General features: G+C 34.2%; 1 protein-coding gene across 11 annotated transcripts in view; it reads right to left on the reverse strand.

Annotated features, from left to right (window-relative positions):
* LOC149807303 (receptor-type tyrosine-protein phosphatase delta-like) overlaps positions 1 to 13,298 on the reverse strand; it is a 434,670-nt gene that overhangs the window by 178,057 nt on the left and 243,315 nt on the right. For 9 of the 11 annotated variants that reach the window (XM_089965081.1, XM_089965090.1, XM_089965142.1 and 6 more), the window contains 2 exons: positions 5,972 to 6,241; positions 353 to 637 (listed from right to left, as the gene is read on the reverse strand). In XM_089965081.1, coding sequence (XP_089821207.1) covers positions 353 to 637; positions 5,972 to 6,241 — 555 coding nt within the window. The remainder of the gene's footprint in view (positions 1 to 352; positions 638 to 5,971; positions 6,242 to 13,298) is intronic. The other 2 variants (XM_089965151.1, XM_089965118.1) reach the window with 1 other exon arrangement.

Consider the following 13,298-nt stretch of genomic DNA (forward strand, 5'->3'; position numbering starts at 1 on the left):
ACGTGACTTAGAAGCAAGTGTTTATGGTATTTTAAATATAATGGGAGATCTGTAAAAGGTAAATTTTCAATTTTGTTTCAAACCTTGGCAAGAATAAAGCTAAAAGGAATTGAAGAGTATTAATCTACTGATAATAGAGATATGTAGTATTATCTATTTAAATGCATAATTTCTCAATCCTTTAACAATCTAAGATATTCATTATTTGAAAATGACATGAAGTGCAGAATATAACTGATTTGTTGTTAAGAGATTTAGTTAACAGCATTTCTTGTGAAGATTGTTACAGATTGCAGTTACATGTAATCATTAAAAGAATATAAAATTTTACATGGGCGTGCAGAATACTGACCTAGCTCGCCGGTCACTACTTCAATAGGAGAACTTGGTACTCCATCACCAAGATTATTTGAAGCCAACACTCGGAATTCGTACTGTGTATATGCTTGTAGTTGATCAATGGTATATTCGGTCTGCCGAATATCTAAGATTTTGGCATAATCGCCTGTGTAATGCTTAGGCTTATACAGGATTGTGTATGACAGGACAGGCCCCATGCCACCTGGCTCCCATGTAAGTTTCAATGAGTCCGCTGTAATTTCCGAGGCTCTCAATTTCACAGGTGGATTCGGCAGAGCTGCAGTAAATGACACACAGTGTAGAAAATTAAGACCCCAAAGGAGAGTAAAACACAAAAGATGGGCCAAAGGCCTGTGCTGAGTAAGATGTAGGTCACAGGTACGATGTGCAAACACGTACATCCTCATGGTCAGTGAGTGCAAAGGGTTTGGCTCCTATATCATGTGCTTGACAAATGTGGGAAGAATAACGACTAGTGGAACAACAGGTCCTATCTGTATGGCATAGGGATTGGACCTCAATTCTAATTAGCCACAACTCTAAACAAAAGATTAAAACAATTATCCAATGGTTCTCATTAAAATTAGTGGTAGAGACTAAAGCTTCAATCCATTTTTTTTAAAGATGAATCTGACTGTTGCAAAACAATCCATTAAAGAAATAAATCCATGCCATAAATACAACAAGGTCTGGAAAATCTACCAGTGCTGACAACTTCACACATGACATGTGCACATTATGTCATGTTAATGTCTATCATATTGATTACATAGTTCTCCTCCAAGAAACGCACAGCAAATTTCAAGGAATTACACAAATCCTGTGGTCAGAAAGAAATTCCTTTCATTATTAATTCATATGAAATCCCCTTTAACATCACACCTTTTTCTTATTCCACAAAACATGTATATGGAATGTGTTATTCACTATGCAATTCCTTTGTGTCCACTGTAGGTCTGACTGGTACTGTGTTTGAAGAAAGCTTCCACATAGACAGACTGGTTCCTGACTGAAGCACTGGTCCAGATGCTGCTGATACTGTATTGCTGTTATAATCCAATGATCACTCATTAGCTGTGTGTGTATGTATCACTCTGCAAGGTTTAGTACCATTCCACTACCACTGCTTACATCACCATTATAATATGCTGTAAGTTACAGAAGCAGCAGCAGTTTCAGACATCCAGTTAGGGTGGAAAGCAATTGAATCATTCACCGTTAGTTCAATTAATGGCTGGACTTGATCAAAGAAAGTAATTAAAGCTGAAATTGATCTATGGAAGGAATAAATCCAAACACATTCCACAATATTTAGCAGGTGGAAATAATTGGAATGAACACAGGTCTTTGTTCAATCAGACACTCTGGAATAATCACTGTTTAGAACTGTAGTGTAACAGGCTGAAAACTGGCTGCTATTAACAAACACATTTTTCTGACATTTTAAGTGTAACTGTAAACTTGTAAAACTTGTGTATGGAAACTAAGCAGTACTTCCTTACCTCAATCCAGTCTCTTTCCAAACCTGTTCCTGATTGGGCAGATAAACTACAAGTTTCCCCATGTGAAGATCCTCAAAAATCAACCCTAGTTGCCATGGTAATGCTATCACAGAAGGCTGGGCATGCAGATCATATTTACCAAACTGTTAATCAAGTAACTGAATACTTTTATGTCAAAATTATTTGCAACCACTCTAAAACTGGATTCTACATGGGAAGGAAGCAAAATGGGGAAATAAAGAAATGAGGGGAAATTAGCAGACAATAATGCAAAACACTGAAATTACTTCACAAATACAATGAAAGTTCCATACTATTATCACCCCACAATAGAAAACTAAAACAAAATAAGTTGCAAAATTACAATCTCTATGCCATACAAAACAAGACAAGCACACTACTATACTAATGACTGGAAAACAAAGAAGATAGAAAGAAAAAAGAAGAGAATATGGATGTTATCATGTACAACATGCTATACAAGATTTACAAAGAGTCAAACACACAGGAATAAATCAACCAATAAATATTCAATAAGACTTATTGACTTTCATAACACTCTCAGTGCTGAAATTTATGACTAATTTACACTCATTAATGATTGAAGGTACTGAAAATTACCAATGGAGAATAATGATTACTTATATCTTCCAGATTTCAAAGTTTTATTTTCATATATACAATACTTGTGTCACTGAAAATGTTCATTGTTTGAACATAATAAATGTATTTTCATAGACTGAATACAAATATATATATTTTATTTTTATACAAACAATTAACAAAAAATATTTACAAGTTTGTAAGCTTGCAATTTAATATTAAGTAATTCATCTACCTGAGCAATTAAAAAACCAGATAAAACATTTTCTGCACTTGGGAGTAAACTGTGTTTGTGCATGTGTAGCTTTTGGGGGATGGGAGATGATGTTTGGGGAAGGGATGAGTTTGTTGTGCACTATTCTTAGCCTTAGTTCATGACCTCTTATTACTACCAACAACAACAAAAAAAGACTATTTGTCCCTTTATGAAGCAATAGGCTCTCACATGCACTTTAACTTATTTAATAACAAATGATCTTGTGCAAAAGATTACAAGATTATAAGGACAGAGTTCAAATTAGTACTCAATATGTGTAAGTTTCTGTCAAATATGTCTTTGCATATATCAATTCTTTCTTTAAAATACTGTGATAACTATATTTTTTTCTTTTTTTCTTTTTGCTTCATTTCTTTAATTTTTCTCTAAGGTTGTTATGTGTAAATACATCAGGCCCAGAACTCATAAAATTACTGACTGAATTGGAGATTTTCCAAAGTAACTTTTGATTGGCTGAAAATGGAAATCTGAATCTCAAAAATATGAGCTCAAGTTTTTATTATCTCCAGGTCTGGTCATTAGCCAAAAATTAATTAATTTTAAAATACTGTTTGAGACATCTTTTAAAACTGAAAATAATACAACACTCCTTCACTGTCTTATAGAGAGGTGTTTTATACATATATTACCATTAAATAACGAAAAGCGATCCATGACTGTATCTACTTTATAAAAAGGACTGCCTTACAGTGAGGGAGTTATGCACTATGAATTCACTAGTATTCATGAGGTACCAATGTTTATGTATTTTATGGTTGCAACAAATCAATTATTTAAAGATACAGGCATCAAATGTTCATTGGTTGAAACAAATGGATCCCTAACCATCTATTTAAATATCCAAGAAATAATCATATTTTTGTAAAACAATAACAAAAGCCTCATGTGGATAATCACTCACCTGGCTTACATAACCTAACAGTTGACCATTTCATTAAGCAGGCTTATGTTGTAAGAACACATTCTATATAATCTATCTCCCAAATTTTATATCATGTTAATTTTACCTATTTTACTATATCCTGATAAAAAAATATTTTTACAAAGATGGAAGGATAATTAATATGCATAGACCCTTGCTCATAATCAAAGTTACTCTCGATCTTCATCAAAATAAACCCAACAGATTAAACATATGGTTGGTAATAAACTCTGTCAGATGCAACATCAACTCACTGATTCTGGTTACGTTGAATTTTGATGGTACAAGCCCATACTACAATTCCGATCAAAACTAATCAGAAATATTGCTACCATAGAGATAAAGAGTTCAGCCAATGACATGCAAGATCACTGCATAAATATGCATATGTGTTGCTCATAATTGAAACAGTCCAAGATCATATTTGATTAGATCTCCACGATTCAAAAGTGGAGATCTCACAGACAACCAATAAAAAATCATTGACCTTTGGAGTTCGCTTATTCTTAGTAGCTTATCAGATAAAGTGCTGAATTTCATTTTAGGGAGAGTCATCAGTAGTAAGGATATGTTCTGAATAATGTATGTCACTTTCAGAAACTTGGAAGCTGTGATTCAATTGGTGAACCAAAAGGTCAATCAAACTTGACCTCTTGTCAATGTCCACAAGATCTTCATGTAGGACAGTGGAGATCCAATTTTAATCAGAATGGTACAAGATTTTGATGGTGTAAGGCCCCGTTTGATCGAAATCAAATAAAAATATGGCTTCCAGAAGTGTAACAAGCTTAGCCAATCACTTGAAAGTTCACTTCATTAATATGCACTGATCCCATTCATGTAGGACTGTAGAGATCTGATTTTAATCAGACTGGTCCAAGACAAGCCCTTATTTAATTTTTTTTTCAAAACTGGAAGAGATTTATGGTTTTAACAGTGGTAATAAGCTTGGCCAATTACATGCAAGATCATCACATTTAGCCAAAAATCTTGATATCAGCAAACAAGTTGTATCAAAACTGATGAAAAATTTAAAAATAAGGATTCCAGAGTGGATAAGCATGATGCAAGATTACATTATTAATAATACTAAATCTTACTCATCATCAAAGTTTCATGATATAATGCCATATTTCAAGTTTGATCAAAATAGGATCAGAAATAGGGCTTCCAGAGTGGCAACAACTTTGCTAATCAGATGCAAGATCTGCTAACTAATATTCATGCATCTCACTAATCAGCAAATTTGTAAAAGATCTTCATTATATAAACCTATATTCCAAGTTGATCAAAATCAGAGCAGAAATAGACTCCCGATTGGTAACAAGTTCAGCCAATCAGATGCAAGATCACCTCATTATTATCCATGGACCCTGTGCATGATCAAACCATTTAAAGACCTTGATCATTTTCGTTCCAATAAAGAAAACTAAAGTACATGCAAGTGTTTGTCGTTCTCAATGTAACTGACAACTATATGTAAAGTCTGCCTCTGAGCTCAGTGATTAAACATTTAGCTGACCCCATCTGGAAATTGTCTCCCTTGAATCTATTGGGGTTGGAAACATTATTTAAATTCCACTGAATACCATGTATTTTCATCATATGCAAACAATTACAAGAACAGCAATGTATTAATCTCTGTGACAGTATTACCTACAAATGCAAAAATGAATGATACAATTGCAAGTAAATTTATTATTTATATGTGTTCACTCTTGCAGAACATTTTTTTACAATTTGCATTTAGTTTTGAAAATAACTTTTCCCATGTCATAATGCTTAAGTTATCATCAAAATTATGATATTTGGAAAACTGTGCAATTCAGAAAAACTAATAAGTTTATGTTTATAAATTTGAATGTCTCTGCAGTATTGTCTGTATTTTGTCTCATTAATTCAGTGGTTTTCTGACAACTGTTTGCAAACAAAATACAAAAATTATATGCATGTCTATAGGATTTTCTTTGTGTCCAAATACCTTTCCTTTTGCATAATTTTGTGCTTTTGTACATGTTGAATGAATTTTTAATTAAATAACTAGCTTTTTACATTCTATCTACTGCCAAATTATTTCTACCTAATCATGAAGTAAGACATTTAAATCTAAATGTACTGTTTAATAACTATATGTTATTTTGCTTGCTTTGGATGAAATATAATATTAAAAACAAAGTAACTCAGCACTCATCTTATCACATCTCACTTTGTAAACATCTACTTCACTCAGGTAAGGTAAAGGTTCATGCAGCGCACCACCTTACAAACATCAAATTATTAAAACATGGGAACACATAATATTTTTACCTTTCACCTTGACTTGAACGTCATGCTCAATGTTTCCAAGGTCAGAAGATGCCACACATGTGTAATTTTTTGACTCGCGTACTTTTGTCAATGTAAGAATGTTTCGACCAACTGGCAGTTCATCCTCCGGCGTGAGATCTTTGGCTCCCTCACGCCATTTTACAAGAGGCATTGGGGATCCTACTGCAACACATGTTATGTTGACATCAGCACCTGGTTCAACCTCAATGTCTTCTGGGGGAATGGAAAAATGTGGAGGAACTCTTCGAACTGAAAAAAAAAATATACAGCAGACATGAATAATAAAATCTTTTACTTTATAGTAATTTTATAAACTTACAAAATATTAAATTCTGGATGCCCATAAACTGGCATCCAAACTCAAGATAAATTAATAATAATAGCAATAATAATAATAGTAATAATAACTCAATTAGTTAAACACAACTAATCTCTTTTGAGGACATCTACTAAAAAGGAAACTAGAGTTGACAGTTTTACAATATTATCACATTTTATCAATGGATGTCATATATAAAAAAATAAGAAACAATTCGTTTGGATTTTAAGGATAGCTTTAAATTTTTGAACAAGATGTTCCTACAAGTGCTGTAGTTAGCAAATGGACACCATAACTGAGACAAATAGGCTCAGACGTCCAGATTGAGATAAAAAAGAAAGTACAGTTAACATACCAGCTACATGTCTCTGACACCTGGATGAGCAAGACGTTAAAGTTACAAGGATAACATCGTAGTGATAAAACACAAAGTTCAACTTACGAGGTATGATGGTAGAGTGTCAAGAGAGATGGATGGAGTACATGTTATAAGAGTAAAATAATGATAGTAAACAAAGAAAGAGATGGACATGGCGTTTCACAGTATATCCATAAAAGACTGGATAAGGTTTAATGCCACAACTGCAAGGGGAGTGGGGCATGGCATGGATTGGCTTGTAATAGCACAGCAACACCAAAAGGTTATTTAATGCAACGTGCCTTCCTAAACGACAAACCATGGTAGCCTAGTGAGACTGATCCAATGATTGGATCTGAACTCGCATCCTTTCAGTTGCGACTTTGTCACACTAACCAGAGCCACCTTGCCTCCAAAAAGGGGAGTGGGGAGACATTTAATGCAGCAAATTTTATTTATTTTTCCATTAGTTTGATATGAAAATTGGTTGATAAATTAAGTAAAACCTAACTTAATAGCAATTTTAATTGATTGCAATAATTTCACTTAATTATGAGCAAAAATCCTGCCAAGCATGTGGATGTCATTTTTTATCTACAGTGAATGTATATATTAGCCGATTTGATACCTAAGCAATATTTTGGATTAAAGTGAATTAGTTCTGCTTCTGAATGCTTTAAAATTTAAAATTCAAATTTAGTTTCACCAATAAAACAAGCAGACAAATGTATTATGTGTGACATTTTGACAGCCTATGTAAGGACAGTCCCAACAGTGTATAATGTAGGTACAGACTCTGGACTCGTATATGTTCATAAATGAAAGGAAGGGGGTACCTGTATAGTGCCCTCAGTGATTGCCTTGTTGAGTGTTTGTGCTGAGGACAAAAAAATGCATATTTCATATTTGTATTAATGTACCGTTTTTAAAAACAACAGTAAATGACTTACAATGTGCCTGCTGCAATACAGATTGCACATAAAAATTACAACTGTTCGACTGTTATTTTGTTTATGGAAGATTAGCAGATATCATTACAGTTCTACTGATAAAATTGTTAGATTTTCAAAAAACATTTTGTGCTATATGCTGGTTGGGTTTAACACCATTTCTCAGTGCAAGATAGGCTTTACATGGAGATCAGTATAAATGGCAGAGGAAGAACCCATGAAAGGCCAGGTAAGAACCACTGACCCACTGGAAACTACTGTTAGCTTTCTCGTTTATTCCCATTGGCTGTGCCTGAAACTTGAACCCACACTGATAGATGTGAGATGGCAGAGATCAGTAAAGACAGCACTTTTGGCCACTGAAAAAACATATTAAGACCAAATGTGTTTTATAAAAGAGGTTAGAAAATAATAATACTTGATGAATATTATACATGTTCAATGTGCTAAACTATATTGCAAAATGAAGGGTTATTTTAATTTCAAAGGAAGAAATTGGATGAGAACAAAATCTATGCTTGAGTTTACTCTTAAGCAATAAGTCCCTTTCAAAGGGTTTCATAATTTGTCTTCTCACTGAAAAGCATAACTGGAGACATATAATGTAACCCTTTACAACTGGGATTTCCTTGTCTCTCTGCACTGTGCAACTCCAACATGAATTATATAATTCTCTTTGAGTGCTCTACCACCATTATGTTATCGATGTACATGAACTCTATTATTCTCTGTGTACTCAACCATGAATGTTATCCTTAAAACAAACTCCATTTGTCTCTGTGCATTCTGCCATCATTATGTTATCCCTGTACATGACCTCCATTATTCTCTGTTTATTCTACCATGAATATGTTATTCTTATAACATGAACTCCATTTCTCTCTTTGCATTCCACCATTATTATGTTAACCTTCCAGTTATACCAATAAAAGCAGAGTAATTCTATTTGGAATAATATTTTAAGAAAATTAATATATAACAACAATGGATCCTGGATGCAGTTCCTGGGGATAAAGGTATGGGTAGGGGTTGGGTTAGGATGTGTATATGTGTCTTTGGATGGTCAAAAATCATATGTGGGGGAGGGGTAATATGGACTCTTTCTTAAAACCTGAACTCCATCTACACTGATTAAGGAGAAGAGCAGATGACAACATTAGTGGGGCATAAATAACAAGAGTCTCTTGAAAGGACTGAGCGAAAAGAATTTGCAAACATTCAAGAAAAGAACATTTATTCCTTTTAAATGTTGAGTATTGAAATTATCTTGAGTAATCATCAACAATAACAAGATTTTAAACAAAGCTGCTGTGTGCATATATATTGGATGTCAGCTTGGAACCATTTTCATTCAGGCCAAAGAATATGTCATATGAAGACTTGAGGAAAACTGCGGGTAACAATGATCATCAATTCAGGAGGAGTAGTTACAATGAGATTTGTAAGCCATCATGTCAGCCATACTGGATGTATGACTGGCACCATTTTCTTTTATGACCAGCTGGCTATCATAATAAGACTAAAGTTGAAAACCCCATGTTGATATAGCCAATCATTTATGAGAGAAAAGACAACAGTGATTTGAAAATATGACTTTCCATTCAGGGAAAGTAGCATTAATAAGATTTACAAGATTGCTGCTGTATCGGCCATACTGGACATCAGACTAGCACCATTTTCATTTAAGACCAATTGGACATCATAAGTTTTCTGGCGAAAACACCACATCAATATAACTTTCTGTTCAAATGGGGTTGATTTTTTATTTTTTTTGTCAATATGGATTTTAGAACAGTAACATTGTTAAGAAGACAGCTAGTGAGAAACCCACATTTATAAGACCATCCATTCAGGACAAGTAGCAATAAGATCAAAGTCTTTTAGTGAGAAAAAAAAAAAACAACAGGAGAAGTAGCAATAACAAGATTTTTGTATCATTTGTATTTTGGAACAAAACCTGACAGCATAAGAAGTCCTTCAGTGAAAACCCCATGTTGATATGACATAAACAACATAACATTTTCAAGATGGCCACTGTTGTGGCCATATTGGACATCAAATTGGCACCATTTTCATTAAGGACCAACTAAACATCACAAGAAATCTTTTGGTGAAAACACCATGTCAACAGCAATTAAAAATTTTTCAAGAAGGTCAATGTTGCTACCCCATTCTGAATATCTCAACAGTTTTCATTTAGGACCAACCAGACATCACAAGCAGTCTGCTGGTGAAAACTCCATGTTGATATGATCATCCATTAAGGAGGAATAGTGATAACAAGATTTTCAAGATTGCTACCATGGCAGCTATATTGAATATCCAAGCAGCACTTAAAAGAATCAAGTATATCATAAGAGGGAGTGAGTGTATACGATAGAGTTTCATGGTAATCCACCAAGTAGTACCAACAACAAACTTGTGCTAATGGTCAGGTAGATGACCAACAACAGACCAGCAAACCATCCCATAAGCTCTTCTCATCTATGACCTGTTGAGCTCAAAAAGGGATAAGGATTGTTAAAAAAATTTCTCAGAGATGACAATAACCACAAATGCTTTCAAGCAGAATCTAGTATAATATAACTGTTTTTAAATTTCAGCAAACATTTCTCTGGAATGGGTATTAGTTTGTAACTTAGCAAGACTGAAAGTAATGTTTGCCTATCGTTGATATGAAGATCTTGTTACAAAGTGGAAATTATTTGCCTACTGTATATACTCACTTTTGAGTTAAACTGTAAACAACAAAGATCTTTTATAGCATAATGCATCTGCAGATCATAGCCTGACTATAGCTGAGAACAAAATATTTACTTTTATTTTGATATCCGGTATTTAATTTCCCAATGACGAAATAGCATATGGACTATGTAAGGCTATGTTATTAGGTGCAGACCATGGAATCCTGTTTAGCATCACAAAATGCACGAAAATTCTGCAAAACACCTATTTTCAAAGCAGAAAAAAATTCTCTTGCTCTAATGAATGGAAGCATGTATGGTTTAATCGTATGCCAATATAATGAAGTAATTAATTTTATTTTTTAAATCTTAACATTAAGTTCTATGGAAAATGAATTAGTGGTCTGATCTCTGTATGCCTATCACTCATTAGAAGTGTTTCGGAGATGAACTCGATAGGTACCTATATTTTCTACAGAGATTCCATTTCTTCTCAAGTCAATCTCCAGGGGAAGATATAAACTTCCCCTCAGTCTTTAAAACACATAAAACTTAGTGATAAGAAAGGTTCAGCTTTCTTTCTCACAGCAAAAAAAGTCATGGTAAAAGTCTTGAAAGACAATAAAGAATTTTATCAGCAGCCTGGCAATGGAGGTTGGCTGAATTTGGTTTGTTTACCTGGGATGGGTCAATCATCATGGCAACAGTAGATGTTTTTGGCCCAGTTGCATTTATTAAAGGCCAAAGAGTGATAGCTGGGTGTAAGACTGGAACAATTTCAAACTAGGTCAGCACAAGGTACAGGTTGTTTGCTTGTTGGAACAATTTCAAACTTGGTCAGCACCAGGAAGGTTTTTGTTTGTTGGTCCAAATGCATGATACTTGAGGCATGTCAAAGAAATGTCAATTGGTTAGATTTTTGTACCAGTGATACCTATCCATACAGTACACTACAAAGTTTGCAGTGAAACCATCAGAGACCACAGCACACTAAAACCTGTCTATAAACAGTATAGAGTCCACAAAAAAACCTGTCTAAAGTGGACAGTTAATGGACCATAGTGAACTGTTCTGCTCTGTTCTTATTAATGGCATTTTCAGCACATTATTGCTAAATATTTCTAAGAAAATGGGAGCTATGTACCTTCCTAAAGGACACACCAAGGCAGCTGACCTGGGCTGACAAGGTCAGGTATCCAAGAATTATGAGTCCGATGCTCTACAAATGAAGCAAATATAGTTCCCTGGACCACTGTGAAAAAAATCTATAGATGAAAATAGAAGACACTACAGAAAATACTGTTTAACCTGTCTACAGAGGACACTACAGACTATAGTTTAAAGGCTACTGAAGACCAAAATAAACCATATTAGAGGACAAAAGAGCACCACATTGAAACCTGTCTATATAGGACAGTCAATGGACCATACCGAATCCTATCCATAAAAAAATCTAGACAATAAGGAAGTAGTGTGAAACCAGTCCAAAAGAGAATATTACAGACTACAGCATCATATATCAATGGAGGATATTGCAGAAATTACTGTACAACCAACATTCAGAGGACATTAAATAGGTTACAATGAAACCTATCCAGACAGAACTGCTATGAAAGGTTCATTAATAAAGTGAAACCTGTTGATAATGGAGAATAAAATAACCCATAATACTGAACAACATAATATCCAGGTGTCCTTTGCATATGTAAATAAAAGTTTATAATGGTGTCCTTTATAAGTAAATGTCCTCTAAATTTAGGTTTGCTTACTTAGAAAAGATTATGAATTGGGCATATTTAACACACCTGCAGATTTTGCTGCAAATTGCAGAATTGTATTTTTTTTGGTCATTCAAACAAATAATTTCTAGGAAATTTCAACACCTCTTAAGTAATCTGCTTGGATTTTGGTTTGTGCACACAAATTTGAAATTTTCAATTTTTCAAATTATATTTTCCCCATTGAATGAGTCATCTGGAGAGAAGAACAGATGCTTCATTTGCTTGGAATAGCCAACTTACCAAAGAATATGTAGTATTAACAGACGAAAAATGTTTTACTGAACTTGCCCCCAATTTTTTTTTTCTCAGTCAGCTGGTATTAGAAAAGTAACTTTCAGAAATTTGTTAGTGATGGCATTACAACATATGGACATATGTAGTTTTTGCTTGACTGTAGGCAATAGTAGCTTGTTTACAAGGAGCATCTAGGTAACCTGAAACTATACTAGATTTGGTTCTGAAAGCTAAACATGCATCTCTACCCATTCCAACCACAACACAATTAGTGTCATTCTGTGACACTAGTGATTGACAGAATTGAAGAAAAATCTAGCAAGGTTAATAAAATGACATTTTATTAGGGGTATGAGACAACCCTAAAATTAAAGGACTGGATTGCAGCATCTGAGTCATAAAATAAAAGAAGTTCAGTCCATATAACACTATACAGAGAGTTTCAGATACTGCAAACGTTAATGGATGCTTGACATTTGTCAAAAAAAAAGGTCAGGAGCCTGAAATCTTGCAACCAACCCCCACCCCACACCCACAAAAAAGAAGGCAATATTCAGTACATTACATCAATGCCACTTCAGGTTAGTTTGCAGAAACCAATTTTTTTCTTTGGTCTCTTTGAGCTCGATCAACAACCCCAAAATCAGCAGATGCCTTTATCATTGGAAATGCTGGCTATCCACAGAATTTGATTTGTGGCTTTGGACTTTGTCCTTTGACCTAAACTCTACCTCGACCTTTGACCTTTGGAGCATAAATATATTGTTGGGTTCCTATTTTGGGAACTTTTGGAAATGGTAGATTGTTGGAAACAACAGTGGGAAAAAAGATGGGTAGAGAATTACTGTGTGAAAAGACAGGAAATAGACTAGTATGGAAAAGACACAGGGAATAGACTAGATGGACTGAAAGTTATTGTGTGGAAAAGACAAATTGGATAGGCATTATCATAAAATCTGTCATATGGCAGACATATTAAA

The sequence above is a fragment of the Sinohyriopsis cumingii genome, chromosome 1, assembly GCF_028554795.1.
Source record: "Sinohyriopsis cumingii isolate HCF-2022 chromosome 1, ASM2855479v2, whole genome shotgun sequence".
Taxonomy (NCBI): domain Eukaryota; kingdom Metazoa; phylum Mollusca; class Bivalvia; order Unionida; family Unionidae; genus Sinohyriopsis; species Sinohyriopsis cumingii.